Here is a 26,720-nt window from a genome sequence, read left to right on the forward strand (position 1 = left end):
GGTTCCGAGCCGCGGAGTCAGGAAGGCTTGGAGAGCAATTTTGATGACTGCGCAGGAAAGAAACAAGTGAATCATCAAACACAATAGTTTCATTTTTACCCAGACAGCTGCCCTCCAATGCCATTGAATGCAGTTTAACAGCCGTTCTCTCGTGTGCTGTTACTTTCCGGGCGGCAAAACCCAGGGTCTCATGAAACTGGCACCGGTTTTTTTTTCAATAGGGAAATGTCAGCATGGTACACACAGGAGGAGACTCTGTAGGTGGATTTGCGGGGCTTCTTACAGCTCACCGAAGCAGCAGAAAAGGGGGTACAAAGAGGGCGTTTCCAATACCCCCCTTATTCCACGTGGGTCGATTTACTGTTAATACAGAAATTCAGATCACATGCTGAATGCACAATCTAAAGGGAAATGTACAGTTTGCAGGGCGGGGGGAGTTATGAGACACCTCAGCAGACTTAGTTATAACACTTCCTACCTAGCGCCCATCTGATCCTGTTAATTTTCTATGCACGCACTGATTGCCCTTCCTTGTAGGCACCCTGACCCGGCAAGGTTAGACCCACTGTTTGGAACTCCCCCCTGTCCCCCCAGCAAAACGGAAACTCCAGCACTAGATCTGGTGTTGGAGAGTGTGAGGCGGCTTGCGTGTTTCCAAAGAGCAGTTTCCCCTTCAAACGCACCCCTTGCTCAGTGAGTGAGTCCCACTGGCTGGATGTTGCTGGAAATGTACCTCGAGCGTGTGTTACTATGTGTAAATGTTCAGAACAGCCTGTTAGAGAGTCAGCTGCAACCCTAGCGCGGACCTCCCAAGTTCAGACAGCGATGGGAAAACTTCTTGGGGAAATATTGCAGGACTTTTCCATAGGGCTGTGTTACTTTTGGTTCCTGCGCGTTCCGCCATACATTAGTGCTGGGGGAGCGAGGGCTTGGAGAGGAGAGGTCTCGGCAGGAGAAAAAATAACTCTGCCTCTCTAAGTTGGCTCGGGAAGGGGGATGACTGAGAGATGGACAAGGCTGCAAGCTCTGACCCTGGGTAGCAGCCTGGCCCGGCTCTGGATCCGGGCCGCGCGCGGGTCCTTCTCAGGCGGGGATGGAGTGGAAAGTTTCCCCCCGCCCGGCCGCTCATAGTAAGAAGCCGGGCGCTGTTGCTTTCGGCTCCTGTCGGGAAATCTCATTCAAGGATTTTTGTCAATGGGCGAGCGCCCCGCTCCGCTGGCCGGACCCGGCGGGGGCTGACGTCACTAGCGCAGCGATAAGTATCTGTTGATATAATTGGATGTGAGATGCTGTGTTGTGATAGCAAAACTCGGCCCCGCGCGGCTCGGCGAGGGCCCCATGATTTATTCAGCAGTGGATCGGGGCACGCAAGCGAGCTGTCAAGAAAGCGTCAGCTTATTAGGCAAGTGCTGCGTGATTCCAGAAGAGGGTCTAAGCTATAAAAATCACGCGCCCCGGCGCTGATTAGGAGGGAATCTGATCGCAAGGTGGGGAGGAGACGGCACCGACCGAGTGACAGCGGGACCTCCGAGCCCCCCCGTCCTGACAGACTCCCCCTGCCCTACTCTCCGGCAGCGGCAGCTCCCAGGTAGGCAGAGCCCTCGGGGGAGCCTCAGCGGAGCAAACTTCTGCCGGCTCGGGGCAGGCGCGCCGCTTTGACCAACGCGGGTTTGGCCAGGTGGTGGGGAAGGCTTCAGACTGGAGCCTGGGAAGCTAGCGGGTTGGGGCTCCTCGGGGAGGAAGCAGCGACCGAAGGGCCGAGGGTCACGGTGTATTTAGATGCCTGCTCGCTGCCCAGCTTCGGCTAGCTGCCATCCCTAGCTTGCTACCACCCCTAGGTAGCTGCCATCCCTAGCTTGCTGCCATTGCTAGGTAGCTGCCATCCCTAGCTTGCTACCACCCCTAGGTAGCTGCCATCCCTAGCTTGCTACCATCCCTAGGTAGCTGCCATCCCTAGCTTGCTACCACCCCTAGGTAGCTGCCATCCCTAGCTTGCTACCACCCCTAGGTAGCTGCCATCCCTAGCTTGCTACCATCCCTAGGTAGCTGCCATCCCTAGCTTGCTACCACCCCTAGGTAGCTGCCATCCCTAGCTTGCTACCACCCCTAGGTAGCTGCCATCCCTAGCTTGCTACCACCCCTAGGTAGCTGCCATCCCTAGCTTGCTACCACCCCTAGGTAGCTGCCATCCCTAGCTTGCTACCATCCCTAGGTAGCTGCCATCCCTAGCTTGCTACCACCCCTAGGTAGCTGCCATCCCTAGCTTGCTGCCATTGCTAGGTAGCTGCCATCCCTAGGTTGCTACCCACCCCTAGGTAGCTGCCATCCCTAGCTACCTACCACCCATAAGTTGCTGCGACCCCTAGGTAGGTGACTCCCTTAGGTGGATTCCACCCTTAGGTAGGTGCCATGCCTTGGTTGCTAGCCGGGTTTGGTTCGGCTGGGCTTTCTCCTCTCCAGCGGGTGCCACTCCGCGGATTGTTGCTCCAGCGCCTTTGGGAGGCATCGCCCAGCGCCGTAAGCAAAGCGGAGAAGGACACATCTCCCCCCGCGCTGGGGCGTGTGGAAGGGCTAGAGTCCGGGGGAGCCATGGGGTGGGTGATCAGCACCAGGGACAGCGGTGCGAACGGCTCCCTCCGTTGGGCGGGCCGGCAGCCAGCCGCACCCCCAGGGCCGGGGGCTCCACCGCCCTGAAGTCTAACTCCGGCGCCGCGGGCTTTCTCTCCCCGCCCCGTCCCTCCCGCCCCCCTTCTGTCCTTGTTGCAGATCTGGGCGTGGAACATGAAGCTCCAGCTGTTGGTCTCCACAGGGATCCTGCTGGTCGCGCTCCTGCCCTGCCATGAATGCAGAGCCGTCGGCAAGAGCCCCGCCGCAGCCTCCAGCGCTCCGCTGCCGCCAGCTTTCTTCCAGCCGCCGCCCAGCCTGCCCGTGCTGCTCCGCATGGGGGAAGAGTATTTCCTGCGGCTGGGCAACCTCAACAAGCCCCCCGCCCCCACCTTCCTCGCCTCCAGCAGCAGCAGCCACCTACCGCCGGGCGCCTCCGCCACCAACTTTTTCCGAGCGGCTGTGCAGCTCCCAGAGCGCTCGCTGGAGAGTCCCGCGGAGGGGGAAGCCGAGAGCCTGTCCCGGGAGGCGATGGAGAGGGAGAAGCGATCCGAGGAGCCCCCGATCTCCCTGGATCTGACTTTCCACCTCCTCCGAGAAGTCTTGGAAATGGCCCGCGCCGAACAGTTAGCGCAGCAAGCTCACAGCAACAGGAAACTGATGGAGATAATCGGGAAGTGAAGCGGCCTCGCCTTGCCAAAGAGATTTTGCGGTTAGCACAAAATCACACCGTGTTATGTACCATAGTGCTGCTCTGATGCCATTCCTTTATTTTTATAGAGCTTTACCCCTAGAGGGTGTACACTGCACAGAGCCCGTGTCCCTAGGTTAGCATGCACAGCCCCGTGTTCCAGTGCAGTCACGAGAAAAGTGTCCTGTGTAACGTACCCACCTTTATTTTCCCATGGCAGAGCTATTCTAGTGACATCGCTACTTTGGATGGGCGCCGCTCGGAAGAAAGGTCCCAAAGAAGCCGTCGGCCAGGAGAGAGACTTCTCTTGTGGGAAAAGGTGTGCGGGAGGAGGGAGGAAAGGGGGAATCTCTGTAAGCTACTGCGACTCAACTTTTTCCTGTACCATTTCCGTAATAAAGCATCTTTTCAGCGCTCGGTCAATTTTGTTGTGTAAGAGAATGTTTAATATTTATATTTTTAATAAAAGCTGCAAAGGAACGATGGTTTGATAGACTTTCTTGCCTATGATCTCCTAGATTTAGAGGGGCTTTCCTTTCTAGATGTATTTAAAAAAAAAACCTGAGCGACTTGTTTCTCTCTCTGTGTCTATCTCTCTCTCACACACAGAGCTGAGATGAAACGGAGGGCTCGCCTGTGCCTAAGTTATAGGACACAGCTGAGGGGATGAGTCTGTGCTAGGACTTTATTGCAGCTCAAGGATCCCTGGGGTATTTATTTGTGCTTTCTCCCGATTATGTTCTGTAGCACCGCATGCTAAAAAATGCATCCAGAATAGCTCCGATCAGCATTTTCACTTTCCGCTCCCAAATTCAAACTCAGCTCTGTTAAAAGAAAACAAAGCTGAAACCTGTCATTGCAAAAGGCACTGAGGCCCTCCCACGCCCCCTTTTCTTGGCCCCCATTAGAATAAAACTAGGACGATTATTCTGGGTTTAAAAGGAAGGCAATTACAATAAAAGGAGTTGAAAGATTTTTTCACCTGAGAACCAGACCGCTCCATCTTGCCTGAAGCGTTGCAGGATTAAACCCCACGGCTGACAATGCGAGAGAGATAGAGAGAGAGAGAGAGTGGTAAAGTTTAAAGATGGGAAGACGATTTCTGTTCGGGAGAAGAATCGTTTCTACAAAACCCTTTTACAGGGACATAAACGCACTGTCCTGGCGTACTTCGCCAGACGATCTAGAGTTGAGCGAGCTGCTGCAGGTCCAGCAACTCAAACATCCCCTGCATGTTTACACGCTTCTGATGCTCGTTTTAATGCCACCCCAGGGTCGCTCGAAAGAGGCATTAGGGCAGACGGAATGCCCGACGCCCAATACTGCACGCCAAACCCTTATTCACTCATCCCGGGGCAGTTTGGGGGCGCGGGGAACGCAGAACTGGGCTCCCAGCATGGGCGCAAAAGAGCGTGTGGACTTCAAAGCAGATGTTACAACTCTTGGGTGGAGCACGCACTTGTATGAAAGTCTTTAATTATAGGCTACGCTGTGACCTAGCCCAAGGGAAGGGCACCCAGCGTGTGACTGGCCCCGTGTGAATGTAACCACAAAGAATGGAATTGCTCCAGATAGAGGTCTCTGGAGTGTATTGTTCTCCGCAGACCCTGCGCTGCCGTCCTTATACATATGAGCTTCCCCCCTGCCTGCAGCTGGCGTTCTGGGAAGGGAGAGATTGCGGGCTCCGATGGGCTTGTAATTAACATGAATGAGCGTTGAGTTCGGGGATGCATCTGTGCGCAGGCGGGCGGATAGCAGACAAATGCGCTTTCTGGTGTCATGAAACTGACTTTTAAAATGCTGGGTTTCAGGAACCCACTAAAGCGCTACTGATTTTGTTAAAAACTACTTACATTCTCACATTTGCATGGGTACGTGAAACGGGCAGTTCCTCATGACTTCAATACATCTGTCACATTTATGAAATTAGCTTTCTCCTATTCTCTTATGAATCATGGGGGGGGGGGGGGGAGGCTGGGGAGAGGGGAGCCTTTGCAGAAGGATTTTGTAAAACCAGCAAAGACAAATCTGAATTCTGGCTGCAAATATTCATTAGGAATTTATTGAAGAAAAAAAAGGAAGAATAAAATCTTGGGGAGGGGACCACAACTAGATGTGGTAATGAATGTTACTTCTGTTCAGAGCAGATATTTGTTAACACTTAACATGCACTTTGTTATTTCAAAGCCCTGTACAAATATTAGCTAATTGATCCTTAAACCCATCCTGAACAGCCCCGTTTTATATGAGGAAAAAACCAGAAACAACATAGATGGTAAGTGGCTTCCCAAAGACTAAATATCAAGCTGTTATCAAAACTTAGACTACCCTGCCTTCTAGCTTTCATTAATCAACTGTTTCACACTATGGACTATGGTACCATGACAAAAATTGCATGTCTTCATGGTACTACAATAGCTATGTATTCAGAGCCTGATCCAAAGCCCATTGAAATCAATGGGAATCTTCAACTTCAACAGGTTTTGGAAAAGCCTTTTCACCATGATGCCAGCCAGCACCCATTAGGAAATACTCACTATTCAATTCTGTAACCATTTTTCTAACTGTCCTTAGAGAGTGAAATCCTGACTCCAAGCAAGTCAGCGGGAAAACTCCCAGGATTTTACCTTTAGAATGAAGAGTAATTTCAATCTGCTCATCATTATAAAAGGCATGTCAGTGTATGTAATCAGATTTGTTAAATAATTGAATAACTGTAGTACACAGAGTGCAGGTCAGGCCACACTGTGGTAGCCTTTTTCATGAGCCTATAATCTATTTCAATGCAATCTTTAACAGATATTTGCAATAAACTCATCACAGTTCAGCCCAGAATGGTCATTTCTGGTTTGAAAGGTCTTGCCCTTTTACTGTCAAATTGCTCAAAACGATAAAAGGGAATGTTGATTTAATGTATTAAAGGAAGATGAGAAGATGAAGGTATAGATCAAATATGCATATGGATCGGCACAAGTTGAAACAGTCATTCAGAATCCTCTCCCTGCCCTTTGGGGAAGTACAGATAATACACCACACAGAGATCCATATCCCATATAATTCAGGAAGGGTTCCAATACACTGTATCCTATAGCTATGCCTTTATTATCTACAGGTATATAAAATTTAACAGAAAATAATGTTTGAGTGTTATTCATTGTGATGTATCAACCACAGCTGGAAAATACAAATTGAAGGGTGAAATGCTTCTTTTGCCATCCCTATTTATGCTCAGCTATTGCACATCAGTCTGTAGTAGCACTACAAGTGTTGCACTCATTCTGCACAGTGAGTGCATCCAGTGGAGTTTTAGACTTACCTTTGAATGCTGTGGCTTTCATCAAAGGTTTGCCACAAGAGTTTGCAGTAGGTTGAAAAGATGGAATTACTCCACCTGGAGTATTGAGCAACAATGAGGGGGGGTCATCGTTTCATTGACAAAATGCCATTAGTCATATTTCAACTAACAGAGTTGGGCAAGCACTTACAAAAATACAACAGGACATTCAGACTGGCTACCAACAATCACAGTGCTCATTCATTTAAACTGTAATTATAGCAAGAAGCTTCTGTTCAACATTCTTCTTTTTGAAACAGGTTTTACTTGAACACAGTTATTTTTAGCACAGTATTTCATCAAGACATCTATTAGTCCAGCTTTCCCACTCCCTTTATTCAGCTACTTCCAAACATCACTCTAATCTAAACCTATCAGATACAGTATAATGGAATTCAAATCAGGGCCTTGGAATTAAATCTGATCAAGATGTTCATTATTTGCACTATGTTTTGTTGGATCCAGCCAGATCAGTCGGTGCCTCATAGATCCACTCAGATAAGCCAGCTGGAATGATAGTCATCATTCATTCAGTGAGTTTAACCAGGAGAAAGAGAAGACATGACGAGCCGGCTCATCAGCTCTTTCACTGCTCACTGGAACATCTTCCACTTGTCCTTGAGGGGCTGGTTCAGACCCAGTCTGTATGAGAAGGAAAAGTTTACAAAGGGAAGAAGGAAAGCTCATTTTTTAAAGCTGGAATTATGTTTGCTTGCAATAGAGTACAACAATACTAGCTTCTTTCTAACAATAAAGTTTGACAGGTGACAGGAAGCAGAAACGAGGAAAGATTGTGAGCATGAAAATGTTTGGGAGCAGGGGCCATGGATGAAATCCTGGCCTACTGAAGCCAATGGGAGTTTTGCCATAGACTTCAAAAGGGCTAGGATTTTACCCTATGTGTTTGCATAGCTCAAAAACCCTCTAATTCTTACACAGGTATCCTATTAATTTTAGTAGGACAACTTGCATAACTAATGTGAGCAGGACATAACTCCGTGATTGAAGTAGGTGTTGTAACTTCTAATCAAGAAGAGAAATGAAAACCTGCCATATTAGCCACATATTTAACATGTTACTGGAATACACAAGAATAATTTTTGCTTGCTGAAGAATATTGGCATTCGCTTTGCAGGCAGTAAATTCAACTGCATGTCATCAGTAATCACATTTAAAAACCCATATCATAAATAATTTGTTTGAGGTGTTCTCACATGCCTGTAAAATGTAATGTCTTCAAAAAGCAGAACTATACCTTTGCAACAAATGAGACAATGTATACTAATTTAGAATATTTAAAGTCAAATTTGTTAGAGCTTTGAGTCCAGTTCTGCTCCCTTACCCGCATTGTGTAGTATCCTACTGCGGGAAATACTGATTTCAGTGAGACTCTTTGCAAGTAAGGCATTATTTGAAATGAGCAAGGATAGTAGAATCATGTCCTTTAACACTCAAACATTTATAACACAATTGCATAATGTAAAATTATCAAAATGATGGTGCAAACATATGTACAGGTACTGACAACATATCACAGATACTTATGAAGTACTACAGCATAGGATGGATGCTTATTTGGCATTTTTTCAAGCACTTTTTGTAAGTATGTAATGTTAAAATCCATACTGTAATTAGTGAAAAATGATGGTCTGTTATGTGTAAGTTGGCTAATGGGCTTCATTCCAGTTACTCTCTAGTTGGACAATGTCATACCACTACAGAACAAGTCCTAAAGTCTTGGGAACATGCAAACAAGTAGTTTCCTGTTTCTTTTCCTATATCTAATTGAAGTTTTCAGCTTATTTTTATGCCCACATTCTTAATTAATATAAATCGGCATTGCCAACAGTGTTTCAATAGATGTTTTTCAATTCACAACAGCTACAAAATGGGCCCTAAAACTTGAAAGATGAATTCATCTAGGCTCTTAATTGGGACAAGATTTTTAAAACAATATATCTCTATTGCAGGTTCAAAGTGTGGTGAGCAAATACGGTCATTTTATGCACACATAAATTTTCAATGGATAATGCTTTCCAGTGAGTAACCTTATTGTGCCCTTGAATGAAACTGCAAAACTTGATGTGAGACCCGGAGGAACAACTAGCTATTTAAGCACCAGAGTTTCTTTTCAGCAAGGCTGGAGTGAAAATTTGTTTCCAAAACTTAATGAACAGGTTTGTCTTCAGGGTAGTTGTAGCCATATTGATTCCACAATATGAGAGAGACAACATAGGTGAGGTAATATCTTTTATTGGGTCGATTTCTGGAAACTTCACAATATGAAGAAGGAAACCACACTGAACATCTACTTCCAGAGCAAATGCAAAAACACCACTTGTATTTAGCTCAGACACTTTGGTTTCCTTCCCCAGACTGGAATAAAAGCTCTGTGAAGTTTGAAAGTATTACCTCACCCACCAAATCTCTGTCAGATTTGCACCTTTTAAGGAACTGGACACACAACAGTCAGATCCTTAGCTGTTGCAAATCTTTATACCAATTGAAGATCAGGCCCACAGACCTGAAGAATAATGTGTGTAAAACCTTTTGGCCTAAACTTTCAATTTAGGTTTCTAAAATTAGATAACAGTAAATAAGTGGCCTGATTTTTTTATAAGTGGTGAGCACCCAGCACTCCCCTTTGCTTGATTTCCATCTATGTGGTAAGTGTTCAGCACTTCTGCAAATAAAGTCATTTGTTTGGGTTTCTTATGTAGATTGAGATGCCTAAGTTTAGGGAATCCATGTTCAAACAGTTTGCTTTTTACTTTCAATTGTGCTTCTGAAATACCTAGCACAACTACACACTATTACCATTATGCATGCACATTTTAGTGCACTCCAGTTCCCAGGAGGGCACTTAACCCAAGTTCTCCCTTACTGCATATAGGCTGAAATGTCTGGCAAATCAATATTAGCACCCGCCTCTCCTATAATTTCTTCTCTAAAACCACCTTATTCTCCCAGCATTTATCTTACTGTGCAGAATCAGCCAGATGGATCACTTCCACTTGATATTCCAACAACTGTTTCATTTTGGTTTCAGACTATGGGCTTGATCCAGCAAAGCACTTAGGCCCAGATCCACAAGGCTACGTACATAGACTTCTAATCTCCAACGACACAATAGAGGTTAAGATTCTAAGCAACTTTGTGGCTGTAAACATATATGTAACTTTAAATCAATGTGACATCTCACATGCTTAAATTTAAGCATATGCATAAGTGCTTTGGTGGATTGGAACCTAAAAGAATTGGGGAGAATAATAATTACTTGGGCTTCTCTACATTGGGAGATACACATTAATTAACACCTGGTAGACCCTGCCTGCTGACACAAGTTCAAACCCAATAGTCTTTTGTCTAGATGGCACAGGGTGGCTGGTCCCAGTAAATGAAATAGGTCCAGCTTCCCAGTGCCAGATCTGGTGCTCCCATTTGGCCAACTGTAATAGTGAGGCAGCACCTACAGGCTATAAAAGGTCAGGCAGACACCTAGCAAGGGAAAGTCCTGATGAGAGCTGTTCTGGAGACTGGAGGAGCCTCTAGGAAAAGCTGCAGAAAGATCTCTGCAAACCCTCCCTGGGAAGAGGGAAGAATGAAGTAGGAAACTATGTCTGGGACCAGGAAGAAGACTGAAGGCAGAAGAGCAGTGAGAGTGGTTTGCTGGCAGTGTCTCCAAGCCAGAGAGTCAGGGCTGGAGAGAGCTGAAGGCAGGGGAGCAGCAGAGGAACGTCTCAACTGACATCTCAGGGCCAGAGAGCTTAGCCCAGATTGAAAGGGCCAAGAATGAAGGAAAGTGCCCTGGCAGGGGTGCTCCCAGCTGAGAGGAAAAGAAGGGTTACACTCCAGTTGGAAGGACTGGAATGGCTGTCTTGGTACCAGGACAGGACTGGGCTATGCTGGATAGCTAGGACATGATGAGAGACCCCAGGGCTGTGTTGGAAAGCCAGGCCATGGTGTAATCCTAAATTATACCATATTCCTGTCCTCAGGCAGCAGGGGGAGGGAGGGCACAGAGATATAGTGAAGCTGGAAAACTGTTCCATTTAGCTTCCCCACACTAGGAGCCAGGGCCTGGAGAGGGATGCTGAGGGTAGATGCAACCTGTAGTGTTTAGAGTATGCTGGGGAAAGTCTGGACGATTCACGTGGGACTTTGGTTATGACTTATGTGCATGGGACTCTGTAATAAATAAGTCCCATAAGGCCAGGTCTATATTTCTACCTGGGATCACTCGGGGGGCTCGGAAGCAGGGAAACTGAGGCAGGCATGCTTGTTATGCTAAGGCCTGCCACATGAAAGCACTGCAGTCAGAGGTCAGCCCTATGCCTCTATAACAAGTACTAACTCATATCTAACATTGTGCTAATACATGTTAGAATACAACACTATTTTCCAATGTAGGCACAAATGTCAAGACTTCTACAACACCCCCTTCACTTTGGAAGTATTAAGTGTTTATTCCAAGCATTTCACCATGCTCTGCAGAACTTCAGTCTGCTATCTCTCCGCTTGGTGAAAACCTCAGGGTATGTCTACAGTACGGGACAAGGTCAAATTAAGATACACAACTTCATCTATGTTAATTGCGTAGCTGAAGTCGAAGTACCTTAACTCGACTTTTGGTGCTGCCCACCCTGCAGGAAGTGGAAGGGAGCACACTCTTCCCTTACTCCTCATAGAAGCAGGATTACCGGCATTGACCAGAGTGCCCCTCAGTTTGAAATAGCTGCCTTCACGAGACCCGCTAATTCGAACTCTGGAAGATCGACAGCAGCAGCTTCCATCTTCTCTGTAGGGTAGATACGGCCTCAGAGAGTACATCTACACTGTGGTACAAGATACACAACACAGCTGCAGCTGGCCTGGGTGCTGACTTGGGTTCATGGGCCTCACGTGGGGCTTTACAACCGCAGTGTAAAAATCCTGCCCTGGTTTTAGTACCCTCCCCCTTCACGAACATGTGCACTGGAATTTTACAGCCCCACAGCCCAAGTCCTTTCAGTCTGAGTCAGCTGAGCTGGGACAGCCGTGGGTCATTCAAGTGTCGTTAATGGATACCACAATTAGCTCTGGGTGGAGTAGCAATGCTGAGAATGCAGCTCTGCACTTACTTGCAAATTTGCATTTTCGTACCTTGCAACATGTTAAGAACTGACTCTCACTGAGTCATACAGGATGGAGACTGTTTATCATCAGAGTGGAAATTCTTCAATTCTTCAACTCCCAGAGAAAGTTGTTGCTTGTATAACTCAACCTACTTCCCTTTGTAACAGCAGCCTGACTGTGCACTACAGAACTATATAGAATCATTCACTAAGATATTTCAGGGTATACGTTTCATCACCAATGTTTATTGAAAAAAAGCTTTTAAAAATAGAGAGGGAAGGGGACACTTTCAAAGACTGAAAGAGGAGTCTGGCACACAACTGAAAGTCAGTGGAAGCTGGTCAAATAACTTCCCCTTTTGCCTTTGAAACACTCCCCCTAACAGATTGTACTGCTACTCAGAGAAAAGGAAGCTTTCCCCAGGTTGTAGCAATCTACAGAATATGCCTCTAGATCCAACACTTTGTCTTTTTTATGTTATTATGTAATGAACCGTTATCTGAAATTTACCTCCTAGACTAGGGACCTTGCTGGGGGCAGAGATTATGTATTTATACAGTACCAAGCATAATGGGGTCCTATGCCTTTACTGGGGCCTCTACTAAAATAATAATAAAAAACTAAAACATTTACACTGATCACATTAGGGCAATTCTGGAGGAGTGCTAAACACCTAAGATATGATTCAGATTTTTCTCCTTGACTTCAGGAGACATTGGATTGTGCCCATAAATCCCAGGAATTCCCACTGGGAGAAATCATGATCAGAGCTGAGCTCCTGTTCTTTATTCAGGTTTTATTCAAGCACAACTATAGCTGAAGTTAATAGGTCATACATAGCCTGAGAAGTGCTGAGCATCTACAACTCCTACTGAATTCAGCAGCTGCTCAGCAGCATTCTGGCTCTGGTGCTCAGAGTTTGCCTGAGTAAGGATTGAGTAAAACTAAGGACCGGCACGGTTTATTTAATCTGATGAGTTATAGGTACTCAGTACCTCTTAGGATTTAGTTAATTATCCACTAAACATAAGAACCAGTTAAATCTTTCATAGTTCACATTAACACAGAAAAATTGACTTTGCTAGTCCTGTCTCTGTTTACTGTTCCACAGTTGTTTGATTTATATTGGGGGGAAAGGTGTGGAAAGTGGATAGACAGTGCATGTTAGCCATCTGGAATATTTCAAAGATTTATATATTTCATTCTGTTTATAGCCACTGACCAGTCTCCATATCTTTCTGATACAAAAACTACAGTATATCATAAACTGAATTAAGAACTTTGTCTTACCATTTTTTACACAGTCAATATAGGTAGAACTTTTTTAGTCTGGAACTCTGATCTGGCAATATCTGTGGTCTGGCATGATTTGAGTTAGCTGGCTTTCCACTTTTCATGGGTGTGGCCAAGTTTCCCACTGTCCCATAAAGTTTGTAGCTACCAGTCCTGGCTCTCAGTGGTCTGTGCTGTTATTTAGCTCTAATGTACCTCTATTTTTTAAGTATTTTTTAAGACAGCCTCTTGTACCTACTTGAACCATCTATTCACTGTCTCTCTTCCCCTCCCCCTCCTTTTTTCTCTCTTTTTATCCCTCTCCCCCTGCCCTTAGTTATTCTTGGATCTGGACTTCTAATACTCCAGTCATTTGAAAAAGTGGGTTGTGCTCACAAAGGCTCATGATACCACCTACATGTTTTGTTAGTATTTAAGGTGCTACTAGACTATTCAATGTTTTTTAAGTTTGTCTTTTAAGAGCTCAGTAAGCAGTGGAAGTGCTGGTAATACTGCTAGACAATACTGACCTCCCGTGGTCCAGTAAATTTTCTGGTTCAGCACCAGTCAGGTCTCAAGGGTGCCAGACTAGAGAGATTCAACCTGTAAATATCTTTTTTGATAGCTGTGCATATTTTTGATATTGCCTAATTGTGTAAAATCCTACTCATTTACATAGACCTTTGCTGTATTGAAACATGGACACTGGATTGTGCAATATTACATTAGGCTATTTACAGAGTGACGTAGCATAATGAAAAGTGAGGGGGTGAAATAGCTTGATCTCCTTAAGGCTATAGAAACACACGAGATACAGGGTAGTGATAGAAATGTAGCCGTGTTAGTCTGGGGTAGTTGAAGCAAAATGCAGGACAATGTAGCACTTTAAAGACTAACAAGATGGTTTATTAGATGATGAGCTTTCGTGGGCCAGACCCACTTCCTCAGATCAAATAGTGGAAGAAAGTAGTCACAACCATATATACCAAAGGATACAATTTGAAAAAAATGAACAAATATGAAAAGGACAAATCACATTGCAGAACAGAAGGAGGATGCGGGGGGGTGGGAAGGGGGAGGAAGGAAGGTAAGTGTCTGTGAATTGCTGATATTAAAGGTAGGGAGAGTGGGATGTTTGTGAGTTAATGGTATTACAGGTGATAATTGGGGAAACTGTCTTGATAATGGGTGAGAAAGTTCAAAGACTTGTTAAGTCCCTGGTGGTAAGTGTCGAATTTTAACATGAATGACAGTTCAGAGGATTCCCTTTCAAGTGCAGATGTAAAAGGTCTTTGTAGCAGAATGCAGGTGGCTAAGTCATTTAGAGAGTGTCCTTTCTGGTTAAAGTGGCAAGAAACTGTTTTCTCTTTGTGATCTTGTCTAATATCTGTTTTGTGGGCATTAATCCTTTGGCGAAGTGTCTGAGATGTTTGTCCAATGTACATAGCAGACGGACACTTTCGGCACATGATAGCGTAGATTATATTTCTGGATGCGCAGGAATATGTGTTCTTGATCTTATAACTCACTTGGTTAGGTCCAATAATGGTATCAGCAGAATGAATATGTGGACAAAGCTGGCAACGGGGTTTGTTGCAAGGGAAGGTACCAGGGTTGGTATTAGTGTGGTATGTCCTGTGGTGGTTGGTAAGAATCATCTTGAGGTTAGGTGGTTGTCTATAGGAGACTATGGGTCTGTCTCCCAGAGCCTCTTTGAGTATGGTATCCTGTTCCAATATAGGCTGTAGTTTCTTGATAATGTGTTGGACAGGTTTAAGTTGGGGGTTGTAGGTGATGACAAGTGGTGTTCTATTGTTGGTTTTCTTGGGTCTGTCTTGAAGTAGATGGTTTCTAGGTATTCGTCTGGCTCTTTCAATTTGCTTTTTTGTTTCTCTGGGTGGGTAGTTGAGATTTATAAATGCTTGGTAGAGATCCTGAAGCTTCTGGTCTCTGTCAGTGGGGTTAGAGCAGATGCGGTTGTATCGAAGGGCTTGGCTATAGACGATGGATCGTGTGGTGTGTTCTGGATGGGAGCTGGATGCATGTAGGTAACTGTATGAGTCAGTGGGTTTTCTGTAGAGAGTGGTGTCTAATTTTCCATTGTTGATTTGTACGGTGGTGTCCAGGAAGTGGATCTCTCGTGTAGAATGGTCCAGGCTGAGGTTGATGGTGGGGTGTAGGTTGTTGAAATCTCTGTGGAATATCTCCAGTGTTTCTTGGCCATGTGTCCAGATCATAAAGATGTCATCGATGTACCGTAGGTAGAGGAGGGGTGAAAGGGGACGGGAGTTGAGGAAACGTTGTTCTAGGTCAGCCATAAAGATGTTAGCATACTGTGGGGCCATGCGTGTACCCATGGCTGTGCCGCTGATCTGGAGGTATAAGTTGTTCTCAAACCGGAAATAATTGTGGGTGAGAACAAAGTTACATAGGTCTGCTATCAGGTTGGCAGTAGTGTCCTCTGGGATAGAATTTGTTATTGTGAATGTCCTACCTTTACGTTTCTGCTGTTTTATGTAATACCTGACTCTCAGTAAAAAGTATTCCTATGACATCAGGGCTTCTATGTGACAGCCAGTTTGTAATCTACCATCTCCCTGCTGTTCTATGCAGGCTGTTACCTGACAATTTAATGTCCCTCCAAAGACTATTTTTGCCAAGGGCCTCTACTGATTTTTGCTTTATTCATATACGTTTTCTTTATACTGAGTAACACTCTTCCTATGCAGGAGTCAGCTCAAGATTTCTGTGCCTCTTAAATTCAGTTAAAACCTCAAAATAGTCCCAGTTATGCCCTGTTTGGAGGGATTCATTGGTGCATAGACCTTGAACTACACTTCTGCATAAGAGTGATTTTCATCCATAATGGCAGTGTGGCTCCATAGGAAATACAGTTTACTGACATTTTAGACTATATCTGAAATTACAACATATCTTCAGTTTTTAATCACATTAGCCCTTACTCAGAGGGCATTTGCTTGAGTAAGGATCAAGTGAAACCTCAATATCTGAATATTTTTTATTGCTGCTGATGTTACTAAGACAAAATCTCCTAACTAACCCATTTGCCATTAACTGAAGGGTATGACTACACTGCAAAGAAAAACCCATGATGCTGAATCTCAGATCTTAGGTCCATTGACTCTGGCTCACCTGGACTGGGGTTCAGAACTAAAAATAGCAGTGTAGATATTCCCACCAGAAAGGGGCCTGGACCCTGAAACCTGGGAAAGGTAGAGAATCTTGGACCATCTGGTTGGACCCAAGCAGAAATGTCTACACTGCTCTTTTTAGCACTGCGGCCTAAGCCCAATGTGATCAAGTCAATGAACCCAGGTTCTGCTACATTTTTTTGCAGCGTAGATATAGCCTATGGCTCTTCAGATGATCTTAGGCCAAATTTCTCTCTGTTTCATTGACTCAATTGTTCTGGATTTACATTGATACAGCAGAGAAAAATTTGAGCCAAAAGTTCTAAATCTGACCATAGAAAGATGTTTATTTCTTAAAATGGTGCAAATAGCAAATAGCTTTTTCACTAAAGTCACTGTGTCACTTTGTGCTCTCAGTGACACTTGAGCAACCTCACTGACAGCAAAGTGTCTTCTGCTGACTTCTTTTGATTGTTGCAGGGCGGTGAATATTGCAAGGATGTATGTTTGGGGAAAAATAAGTTCAGGAAAACAAGTAGTAAAAATACATTCATCTGCCTTTAGGTGCTTGTCTAGCCTGGAAAAATGGCTAATGTGTTAATTAACTTGCTTTAGCTAACATTTTTAAACACCGCTAGCACCTAGCATTGACAAAAATGGCCATTCTTAAAAGCATTTTAATGGTCACATATCCATCCCATATTTGTAAGCTCTGGTTTGTGCCTCAAATGTCAGGTTCTATATTCCCAGAGTGAAAACAAAGGGAACACAAGGTTGTTTTTAAATAGTTTAAACTGTAGTTAAAGAATGTCTGTTTATGCAACATAGCTGCTTCAGCAAAATGTCTGGCAACTGTCACCCTTATCACAATACTGCTTTAAGGCAAGAGATTGTTTTTATTAAATGGCTCTTAAAAAAATCAGTGGGAAGCAAAAGCATAATATCTACAAAAAATGTTCAGCTATATACAGTAACAGACAGCATATGCACAGGCAGACTCCATCAATTATAATACTAGCTGTGTCATTCTTTGAACGGTGGCCAGTAGTGTACTTTAAAAGTCTATTGGGACTAAATGTCTTACTTGAATGGATTTTCATTACTTACAATTAGTACTTTGTGGCAAATGGATAATGCAATGTCACTTACTCATGAACTTAATGATACCAAATATAATTCTGGGCAAAACAGTCCAGGTTTGCTTATTTTTGTGTAGGCTGTATATGTTTCCTGCAGAATATTAAGTAAACCACAGGTCAAGGAGTTTGAACAAATGTTAAAACCAGCTCTGGGCAAGAATATCTTAAAGAAATCTTCCTTGTGTTGATATTGTCTGAAAGGTCTTTTGGGACTAGCAAAGACTTAGTTTCACTATATTCCTAATCGATCTCAATGCCATGGCCAAAATCTAACAAAAGCACAACCTTTTAACTTTCCATCCAGCTTCTTTTTGTATAGCACAGAAGTTTACTGTCTGTGTTGAGAGCAATTAGCTTTCAATCTGGACCAAAGCCTAGTCTTGCTGTCAGAGAAAACAGAAAGGAAAACATTACAAGGAAAAGCAGGTCACAACTCCAAATTATAAATTATTGGGCCCTACTCGTCAGTGGGAGAAAGTGAAGAAAACGATTTTACAAAGATACAGATATTCTAGCTGACAGGTCTTTTCTGGACTTATTTTTTTTATTCTCCCTAGAAAATCTCTGGAGGCTTCTCTGGTTAATCAACTATCCCTGATCATTTCTGGTCCTGTTCCTTTTCCAGTTGCACCAGAGACTGGACTAATAAAGAAAAAAATCCTCTGAAAAAAATGCCAGAAATGACTGGGTACTGATTGCCAAAATGAGAAATCTAGTACTGCTATCTGCCTCATCTTCTTCCACTTTTGTCTCCCAGCTGATAAGCAGAGAGGAACAACCAAGAACTGAATTAAAATATACAAAACCTGCAAGTGCTACCTAACAGGATGCAGCCCATTAAATTCCAGCCAAAAATCTTTCCTACTTTGCTGCAGAGATCAGTAGAAAACCTAACAGTGGATCAGTCAAGTTTGGCTACACTGCCTAGCTGGTCCATTGGGAAATACATTATGCTGTAAAATAAAGATTTTATACATGGATGCTGTGGTAAACCCGATGAATGGAACACACCACCAATTCAGATTGTGACTCACCCTAGAATTTGATTCATTGTATCAGATAACAGAGCCAGGATAATATATGGAGTTTACAGACATAGCATGCTTTGAAGGTTTGAATGCTACTTGAACTTAGACATGAATGAATGACTTAGCTATGTTACTGTAGATATGTTGGGGATGGCATGTAAGAACTGCAGACACGTTGCACATTCTGCAAAGGCCAGAAACATACTGAGGGGACTCCAGGAAGAAAACAGCTTTCTGAAATGGCAGCTGATGCAGCAAATTCTAATTTCTTGGTGCTATTGTGTGATGGAAAGAGACAGTCCATGGTACAGTTAAACATTTTTCTTCTCCCTGTTCTTGCGTTTTACATCATCTTCAGTAGGGGCTTGTTGGTCTGGATATAAGAGTGTGGGAATTTCCTCCTTGCTAGGACAGTGTTACTGAATGCTAATAGCGAAAAGATATTTACATCCTAAGAACAATAATAGAACTCAACTAACACCCCTATCACTTGTCAGAAAGCTAATTGTGGAATCAAGACCCACTATCTGATCTGCACCCTGCTGTGGGCAATGGTGGTATTACAGTGCAGTACTTCATTGACCTGAGAGAAGTGCCACCCTTTAGGTAAGATGGGAAATAAAGAATCCTTCTGCCCATTTCCGGTTGGCTTTCAAGAGGAATGTTAAGGATTCTGGGATAAATACTCCTTTTGGTGAACCAGGTGCAACTCCCATTGACTCAAGTAATAATTAAAAAAGAATACATGATTATAGTGGGGTGGGGCCCACCTCAGACATCTGCTCCCCTGGTGAGCGTGTGCATGCCTGCAATTTTTCCCAACTTCTCTGCTCATGGTGCCCCTGGTCAGCCACTGTGCTCATCAGTTTGGTCTTCAGTGACTCTGCCCTCTATCCATGTGATATACAGTCCACGTGTACAGCAAACAACTCTCTTCTGAGATATACCATTTAACCAGGCCTATTTCATATCCTTGGTAATGTCCTGCAGCCCTCCCCATGTTCAGTTGAGAAACACTGGTCTACTGTACTGCTTTCAGGAGTCTGATTTGTCTTGCATGCCTCCAAGTTTCAGCTCACTTAAAAACTACTTGGTTATAAAACATAACAATACAAAAATGTCATAGCTCACTGTTACTGTACAATTCTAAAAAGCAAGTGGCATAAAATAATTATACACTTCAGTATAGTGTAGAGTATATAGGGCAGTATAAACAAGCCATTGTCTGTATGAAATTTTAGTTTGTACTGACTAGACTAATGCTTTTTATGTAGCCTGTTGTAAAACTAGGCAAATAACTAGCTGAGTTGATGTACTCCTGGCTGAAAACTCCTGCCTTCTTTGGCCAGCTTACGTGTCAAGGTTTCTGCCCTAGAACTGAGCAGTGCCCCAGGCACAGGTGCCAGCTTCTTCATTTCCCCATGGGTGCTCAGTCCCTGATTCACCTCAGGCCCCACCTCTACTCTATCACTTTCTCCAAGGCCCCACCTCGGCCCCACCTCTTCCCAGCCCCTCTCCTAAGTGCACCCCACTGTCTGCCCCCTCACACCTAGAACATCACTGAACAGCTGATCAGGGTGGGTGGAAGGTGCTGGGAGAGCTGGAGAGGGGCTAATTGGCAGGGCTCCTACTGCATGCTAAGCATCCACTATTTTTTCCTTCCATGAGTGCTCCAGCCCCTACAGCACCCATACAGTTGACACCAGTTGCCACAGGCCTGCTTCCTTGGAGACTCATTGCATATCCTTTAGTTCTCTACAGAGTCAATTTCAGTTCACACACACACACACACACACACACACACACACCCACCCACCCTCTTCTGGGGGGTAGCAGTTCCACAGAGAGTCCCTTCCCTAGGCCTGTTCAAACTTCCTTCTCTCCAGGCATTGCTGCTTCCTCAGTGGCTGCTGAAGACCCAAGCCCACACACTTCTCCAGGCCCTAACCCAGGGACCTTCTAAGTAGCAGCCACATGCCCTGTCCCTGCAACTGTGATTCCTTGGGCTACCTCCTCATAGCACATATCTTCTTTGAGTCCCAGAAGCCAGCCAGGAACAACCTTCCAGGCTTCCCCAATCCCCACCAGCAGATTAAACCCACTGTCTCCTACCGTTCATTTTATATGAGCCTGCTAGGCTCTGACTGGCTGCTTCCTGCAGCTCATTCTGATTAACTGCATCTCATGCAGCTATTCTAAGCAGCTTGAAGAACTCTCCTCTACTGCTCTTTTTTGGATGGGGTGTGGCAGGGCCACCCGCCTTCTCTCTAGCATGAGCCTCTGGGTCTAATTAATATACCCCATCAGATTGATAAACAACAACATCTATCAATAAGCCATTTTGTAATACATAGAGTTGTGTGTGAACTATTGCATAGTGAATAATAGCTGCTCTCTTTGTGTACAAAGTTACTGTGTCACCAGTATTTTAAGGGACACTCTATCCTTAAAAATCAGCCCTGTTTGTGTGGGGTTGTGAAATTGCATGTGCATTTCCACCCAATCCCCCCATTCTAATGTCCTGGGCTATTCTTGTGAGTAAACAGGCACTGAAATATCCAGTACACTGTTAATTCTTATACCCTGCTTGTCCACCAGTCAAGGTGGAGCAGCAGGATACAGCAGTGTGTAAATACAAGCTCACAGTTATAATTATCCTACTGTCAAATGAAATTTCAGTGGTACATATTTGCAGCCAGGTAGACTAATATTTCTATGTGCATCCACCTGTAATGGGTACAAATCACCAAGCCCTACTTAGCATAGAATCATTTACTGTTAAATAGAAAAGCTGACATATTTCACAGACTTCAGATTAAATCTACCCAATTATTTTTCAAACAGGTGGACTGTGTTGCTGTGAAGCAAATCTGCTATGATATGATGCAAAACAGCAACAAGTCATCTGAAGAAAATAATGCTTTTTTTGGAAGGAGATAATTTTCCTTTCAGAATTTTTTATTAAACAACCACATGAGAAATGCCCTGAAATAGGCAGTTAAACTGAGATCAGAATTCAAGTCTGTTCATCTTTTAGATTAGGTATTTATAGCCATCTGAACAGAAGAAATCATTTTGTCCACATTAATTCTTATGATTTATTATTTCTTATAATTGACCAAAATTGAAATACCCACAAACAAAAAGATGCTCATGACTAATCAGACAATTCACAGACCCAACCATTAAATTGCAAAACTTCAGGTGTGTTATTTGCTACTCAAATTAATCTCAAGAACACAATTGTCTGAGAGCTGCTCTCAATGTATTGTCACCACAACTCATCACTAATACTACCGAATTACACTGCTCCCAGAAGCAATGGAAACAGAGATGCTAAATGAAGAACAGTCAGGATTTTCCTGATTTTTTTGGATGTGTTTTATTAAATGAAATCTTGCAGTAAGTATAAAACCCAGGGGCAAAAAGAAATCATCCTAAACTAAATGTCAAAACCAAATGGCCACTGACCTAAACCGTAAAACTAAGATCCATCTCTGTAATAAAGTTAGAAAGAAGGAGAAACATACTTTTTTGGAGAGTTTTTTGCACCTAATATTACCTCTGGTTTTGCTGTGCTGTGTTTTGAAATGCATCAGTGAAATTCAGCCTTGTAGAGGGGAGCCTCAAAACAGGGTTTAACTGACACTTAATCAGTGCACAGGTCTTCTGCATAAGGGTGATTATCACTTACAATGAACTGATCCTTCTAGTTGTTCAGCTGAGTCATTTGACATATATCATCTAACCATCCATCTTTCTGCCAGTCCCATTGTCAAGCCATAAACAAGGATAATCAAATCCACAGGACAGAGTTCAAGTCTGATATTCTGTTCTCCCTCAATGCCTATCTTTCATGCTAATGCTATATGCAGAATAGTGGAGATAAAACCCAGCCCTGGAAGAGGGCTGAGAGAGCGAAGCCCACAGCTCTGCAGCTGAGGCAGATACACCCAATTAGGGCCCAAGTGGAGCTATATAAATAGGGCTTCTAGAGGGAGGAGAATAGACACTTTTACTGGGAAGTAGAAGAGACTTGGCTGCTAGGGGCTTATTGAGACAGAGTAATGCTGGGGAGCTTTGGGCACTAAGGCCTGAGGGTACTAGAGCTGTAGAGAGGCAGCAGGTCTGTACCTTCTCACCAATGCTGAGTGGCCATTTTGGACTGTAGTTTGCCCCTGAGATGACTAGTAGTGGGTCACTGAGGCAAGGAGGGTATGGGGAATTGGAGGTTCCTGCGGAGGCAAGGATCCCAGAGTTCAAGGGCACTCATCAACAGCCATGGGCTCAACACCCATCAGTATCCAATGCCTTCCTCACTATTTCCTTCCACTTTTCCCTGTCCAGTGTAGAGTGGCTTAGTTTCTGTAGACTAGCTCTGCAACGATCTACTATATCATCTACCCATTCTCTGTGGGGTCTGCCTCTCCTATTCAGACCATTCATTATGCCAAATACCAAGGTCTTAACTTTTTGCTTGTCGTTCATTCTGCAGATATGCGTGTATAGCTGTGACTTCCAGGCTGCGTCTAGACTGCTTCCAGGCTGCTGCTTTTGTGCAAAATCTTGCTGCCTATCTAGACTGGCCGTGAGTATTTGCGCAAGAACACTGACTTTGTACTGTACAAAATCAATGGTTCTTGCGCAGATACTCTGACACTCCCACTCAGGGATAAGCCCTCTTGCGCAAGAGGGCCAGTATAGACAGACTAGTTAATTTCTTGCGCAAGAAAGCCCGATGGCTAAAATGGCCGTCGGCGCTTTCTTGCGCAAAGGAGCGTATACACTGGCACGGATGCTTTTGCGCAAAAGCAAATCTTTTGCGCAAAGGCACATGCCAGTATAGATGCTCTCTTGCGCAAATACTTTTAACAGAAAAACTTTTCTGTTAAAAGTATTTGCGTAAAATCATGCCAGTCTAGATGCAGCCCCATTGTATAACCTTCTGCAATAGGTTCTCTTTCAGCTGTATCTTCCTATATAATTCCTCATTGTTAACCTTCTGAATCCATCTTCGTCTCAGGCTCTTTCTATAACAACTCCTCTTGAGCGCCAATATCCTTCTCTTCGAATCTACCTATGTCTCACATCCGTACAACATGCTGCTAAATACACATATTTTCAAGAAGCTCAGCTTTGTCCCTAAGTTAATTGCTTTACTTTCCAGATCTTATCCATCACCTTCAAGCTCGCTTTTGCTTTTGCTATTCTAGTTGCTATTTCCTTCTTACAGTCTAGATCATACATCATGTTGCTCCCCAAATACGTGAACTTCTCTATGTTCTCTAGTTCAATCCCATCTACACTGATCTTCCTTCCTATTTCCTTATGTCCAAATACCATTGTCTTTGTTTTATCAAGGTCACTGTCATAGGGTAATATGAGGAGTAAAGGGCACTGTGGGTAGGAAGGAACATGGAGCTGAATCAGCAGAAGATCTGCAACAGAGGCTGGGATGCAAAAGGCATTCTGAGACAGGGAGCAGATTCTCTGAGAACTCGTCTAGACTGCATTCCTCTCTCGAAACAGGAATGCAAATAAAGCAGATCGAAAATTCAAATGAAGTGCAGATTTACAAATCCTGTGAGTGCGGGGGTGAGTGCTCGTCCCGTCATAGGTCCACAAGTTCGTTATTGTGAAAAAAGTATGTTGGAGTCGAGCTTTCATGTGATGCTGAGAGAAAGACTTTGCCTCGAGGTGTGTTTTACATAAGATACAATCCTACAAAACTCTCATGAACAAGTCTTAATGACAGTAGGAATCCCTGTGACTTCAAAAGAATTTGTAAGGTGAGCAATGCTTGCAGGATTGATATTAGGGAGGAGGGGGAATGTTTTATGTCTTCAGTAACAGGCTACAATAATTCTAAAGGATCACTACACTGAAAATTAGAAATGCCCCTTCATTAGAGCACAAATACTACTGAAAACCAGATGTATAAGGGTAGTAAGTGGGTGATCTCACACTTTTTAATCATCTATTTTGTCCATACTCTATTCTATATTGCTTATTTAAAATATTTTTATATGACTAGCAGTTAGCTGAAACTTAGTCAATTGTAGACCTTTCTGACATTTGATTTAATACTGTCACATAGGCAAATATATTGAAGATCCATAGCTGAAATAAAAGTATTCAGCAACCGGGGCAGATATAACAAGTGTGTGACTACAGAGAGAAATGTCCCTATGGTAATTCTAGTAGATAGCGTAAGGTTACAACCAAGTAATGGAAAATTTTAAAACTCACGAAACAAGAATAACATAGGTCATTCAATTAGCATTTCTCTCCCCAAACAGCTCAATCTTTATTATAGCTTATATCCTTGCAGAATTGCAGCTCTGTAGATACTGACTGAAAAGGGAAATGGAATTGAGTACTGTTTGTGGATGATTTAACTTGAATTTCCTTTTCAGCTAGATATGTGTGGTTTAGTCCCTTTGAACTATGGTATTTCTTTAGACTCTTGGCTTTGGCATGTTGCTAGTAACTCACTAGGAACTAAAAAATATTGTAGTCTATACCTCGTCTTAGGAAAAAAATAGAGAAACCAGAGACCCAGACAGATGCTTATCCTAAAGTGCATGGTTTGGACCAGTTATATCAGATATCTGCATGAGTAAATCAAGGGAGAGAATTTAGAGCCAAAAAGTGAAGCATCATTGTCTAAAGTTAGCCAGCTAGATCCATATTTAGTAACATAAACAAGTCGCTTGGTATGTAGAAGTAGTTAGCACTCACTTTAGTGGAAGCAGCAGGTATTCAGCACCACTGAAAATAAGGAGCATTTATAGATGCCTAAATGGTGACTTAGGTGCCTAACTTTAGACACTCACCTTGAAATAGGTTTGGCCTTAGGCTTTAGTAATAGTGATGGTAAGCTTATTCCCTTAGTATCTGGGTGCAGTTTTTGCATCTCCAAAAGTGTGATAGTGTTCACACTCAGATTTTAGTTTGGCATGTTGGATATAGAGAGCCTGATCACAACATTTGGATCCAAGTGCAGACTTTGGAATTTTCTTAATTTCAGAGGTGTATGGATCCAATTTTTTTCTTTTTGCCCATCTCCAGGGCCAAATCCTGAAGATCTTAGTTAGGGCCTCATCCAGCAAAGCACTTGAGTACTTTTGTCTTATGCTTAACTTTTGGCACATGAATACTTCCACTGAAGTTGCTGTGGGGCTGCCAACAAGAATGGGGGGCAAAGAGCCAGTTCGGTGGGGTTCCCAGCTTCTGCCACGGCCAGAACCCCAAGCGGTGTGGGCTGGGCAGTGCTGAAGGGCTGGTTGAGGGAGAATAACTTCCTAGTCTCCCTGGTTGAGGGAGAATAACTTCCTACCCTTCCTAGTCCGAACTACCTAGTCCGTGCCACGTGTAGCCGCGCAGCACGGAGTCCGCGTTAGCGGACATTTAAAAATGGCGGCACACGGCTTTATGCAAATGAAGCCCGGGAAATTCAAATCCCGGGCTTCATTTGCAACTCCGGTTGCCTACATTACCACCCGAGTTCGAACTAGGGTGGTAGTGTAGACATACCCTATGTGAAGTTGGAGGAAGAGTGCTCTTCCTCAGACTTCCTGCTGTGTAGACAGTGCCAAAAGCCAAAATAAGCTATTTCTACTTAAGCTACATAGTTGACATAGCTCAAGTTGTGTAGCTTATTTAAGCTTTAGCCCTGGGCTACGTCTACACTGGCCCCTTTTCCGGAAGGGGCATGTAAATTTCACGAGTCGTCGTAGGGAAATCCGCGGGGGATTTAAATATCCCCCGCGGCATTTAAATAAAAATGTCCGCCGTTTTTTTCCGGCTTTTAAAAAAGCCGGAAAAGAGCGTCTAGACTGGCCCCGATCCTCCGGAAAAGCGCCTTTTTCCGGAGGCTCTTATTCCTTTGAAGTAGGAATAAGAGCCTCCGGAAAAGGGCGCTTTTTCCGGAGGATCGGGGCCAGTCTAGACGCTCTTTTCCGGCTTTTTTAAAAGCCGGAAAAAAGCGGCGGACATTTTTATTTAAATGCCGCGGGGGATATTTAAATCCCCCGCGGATTTCCCTACGACGACTCGTGAAATTTACATGCCCCTTCCGGAAAAGGGGCCAGTGTAGACGTAGCCCTGCTGTATAGATGTGCCTTAGGGCTTTTCTACATAGGGAAGCTAGTAGCCTTCCTAGTCCGAACTACCTAGTCCGTGCCGCGTGTAGCCGCACGGCATGGAGTCCGCGTTAGCGGACATTTAAAAATGGCGGTGCCTGGCTTTATGCAAATGAAGCCCAGGAAATTCAAATCCCGGGCTTCATTTGCAACTCCGGTTGCCTACATTACCACCTTAGTTCGAACTAGGGTGGTAGTGTAGACATACCCTTACTCCTCGTAAAATGAAGGTTACAGGAGT

The 26,720-nt window shown here is 44.1% G+C and overlaps 2 protein-coding genes across 5 annotated transcripts in view; one reads left to right on the forward strand and one right to left on the reverse strand.

Annotated features, from left to right (window-relative positions):
• Window positions 1–1,211: 1,211 nt before the first annotated feature.
• CRH (corticotropin releasing hormone) lies at window positions 1,212–3,718 on the forward strand. 2 transcript variants are annotated; one of them, XM_006131466.5, is made up of 3 exons: window positions 1,212–1,588; window positions 2,767–3,316; window positions 3,516–3,718. In XM_006131466.5, the coding sequence occupies exon 2, from the start codon at window positions 2,782–2,784 to the stop codon at window positions 3,283–3,285; it is 504 nt and encodes a 167-aa protein (XP_006131528.2). In that variant the 5' UTR covers window positions 1,212–1,588; window positions 2,767–2,781; the 3' UTR covers window positions 3,286–3,316; window positions 3,516–3,718. The 2 variants fall into 2 exon arrangements, with proteins under 2 accessions (XP_006131528.2, XP_089632366.1); XM_089776240.1 differs by having other exon boundaries at window positions 1,215–1,588; window positions 2,767–3,718.
• Window positions 3,719–6,944: 3,226 nt separating this feature from the next.
• Window positions 6,945–26,720, reverse strand: part of TRIM55 (tripartite motif containing 55) — a 57,263-nt gene continuing 37,487 nt past the window's right edge. For all 3 annotated transcript variants that reach the window (XM_006131462.5, XM_006131461.5, XM_006131463.5), the window contains one exon: window positions 6,945–7,271. In XM_006131462.5, coding sequence (XP_006131524.2) covers window positions 7,261–7,271 — 11 coding nt within the window. In that variant the 3' untranslated portion in view covers window positions 6,945–7,260. The remainder of the gene's footprint in view (window positions 7,272–26,720) is intronic.

Source organism: Pelodiscus sinensis, chromosome 2 (genome assembly GCF_052426305.1).
Source record: "Pelodiscus sinensis isolate ZL-2025 chromosome 2, ASM5242630v1, whole genome shotgun sequence".
NCBI lineage: Eukaryota > Metazoa > Chordata > Testudines > Trionychidae > Pelodiscus > Pelodiscus sinensis.

Bases quoted from the DNA above. Each gene is read 5' to 3' on its own strand.
- CRH (XM_006131466.5), top strand. From the start codon at position 2,782: ATGAAGCTCCAGCTGTTGGTCTCCACAGGGATCCTGCTGGTCGCGCTC.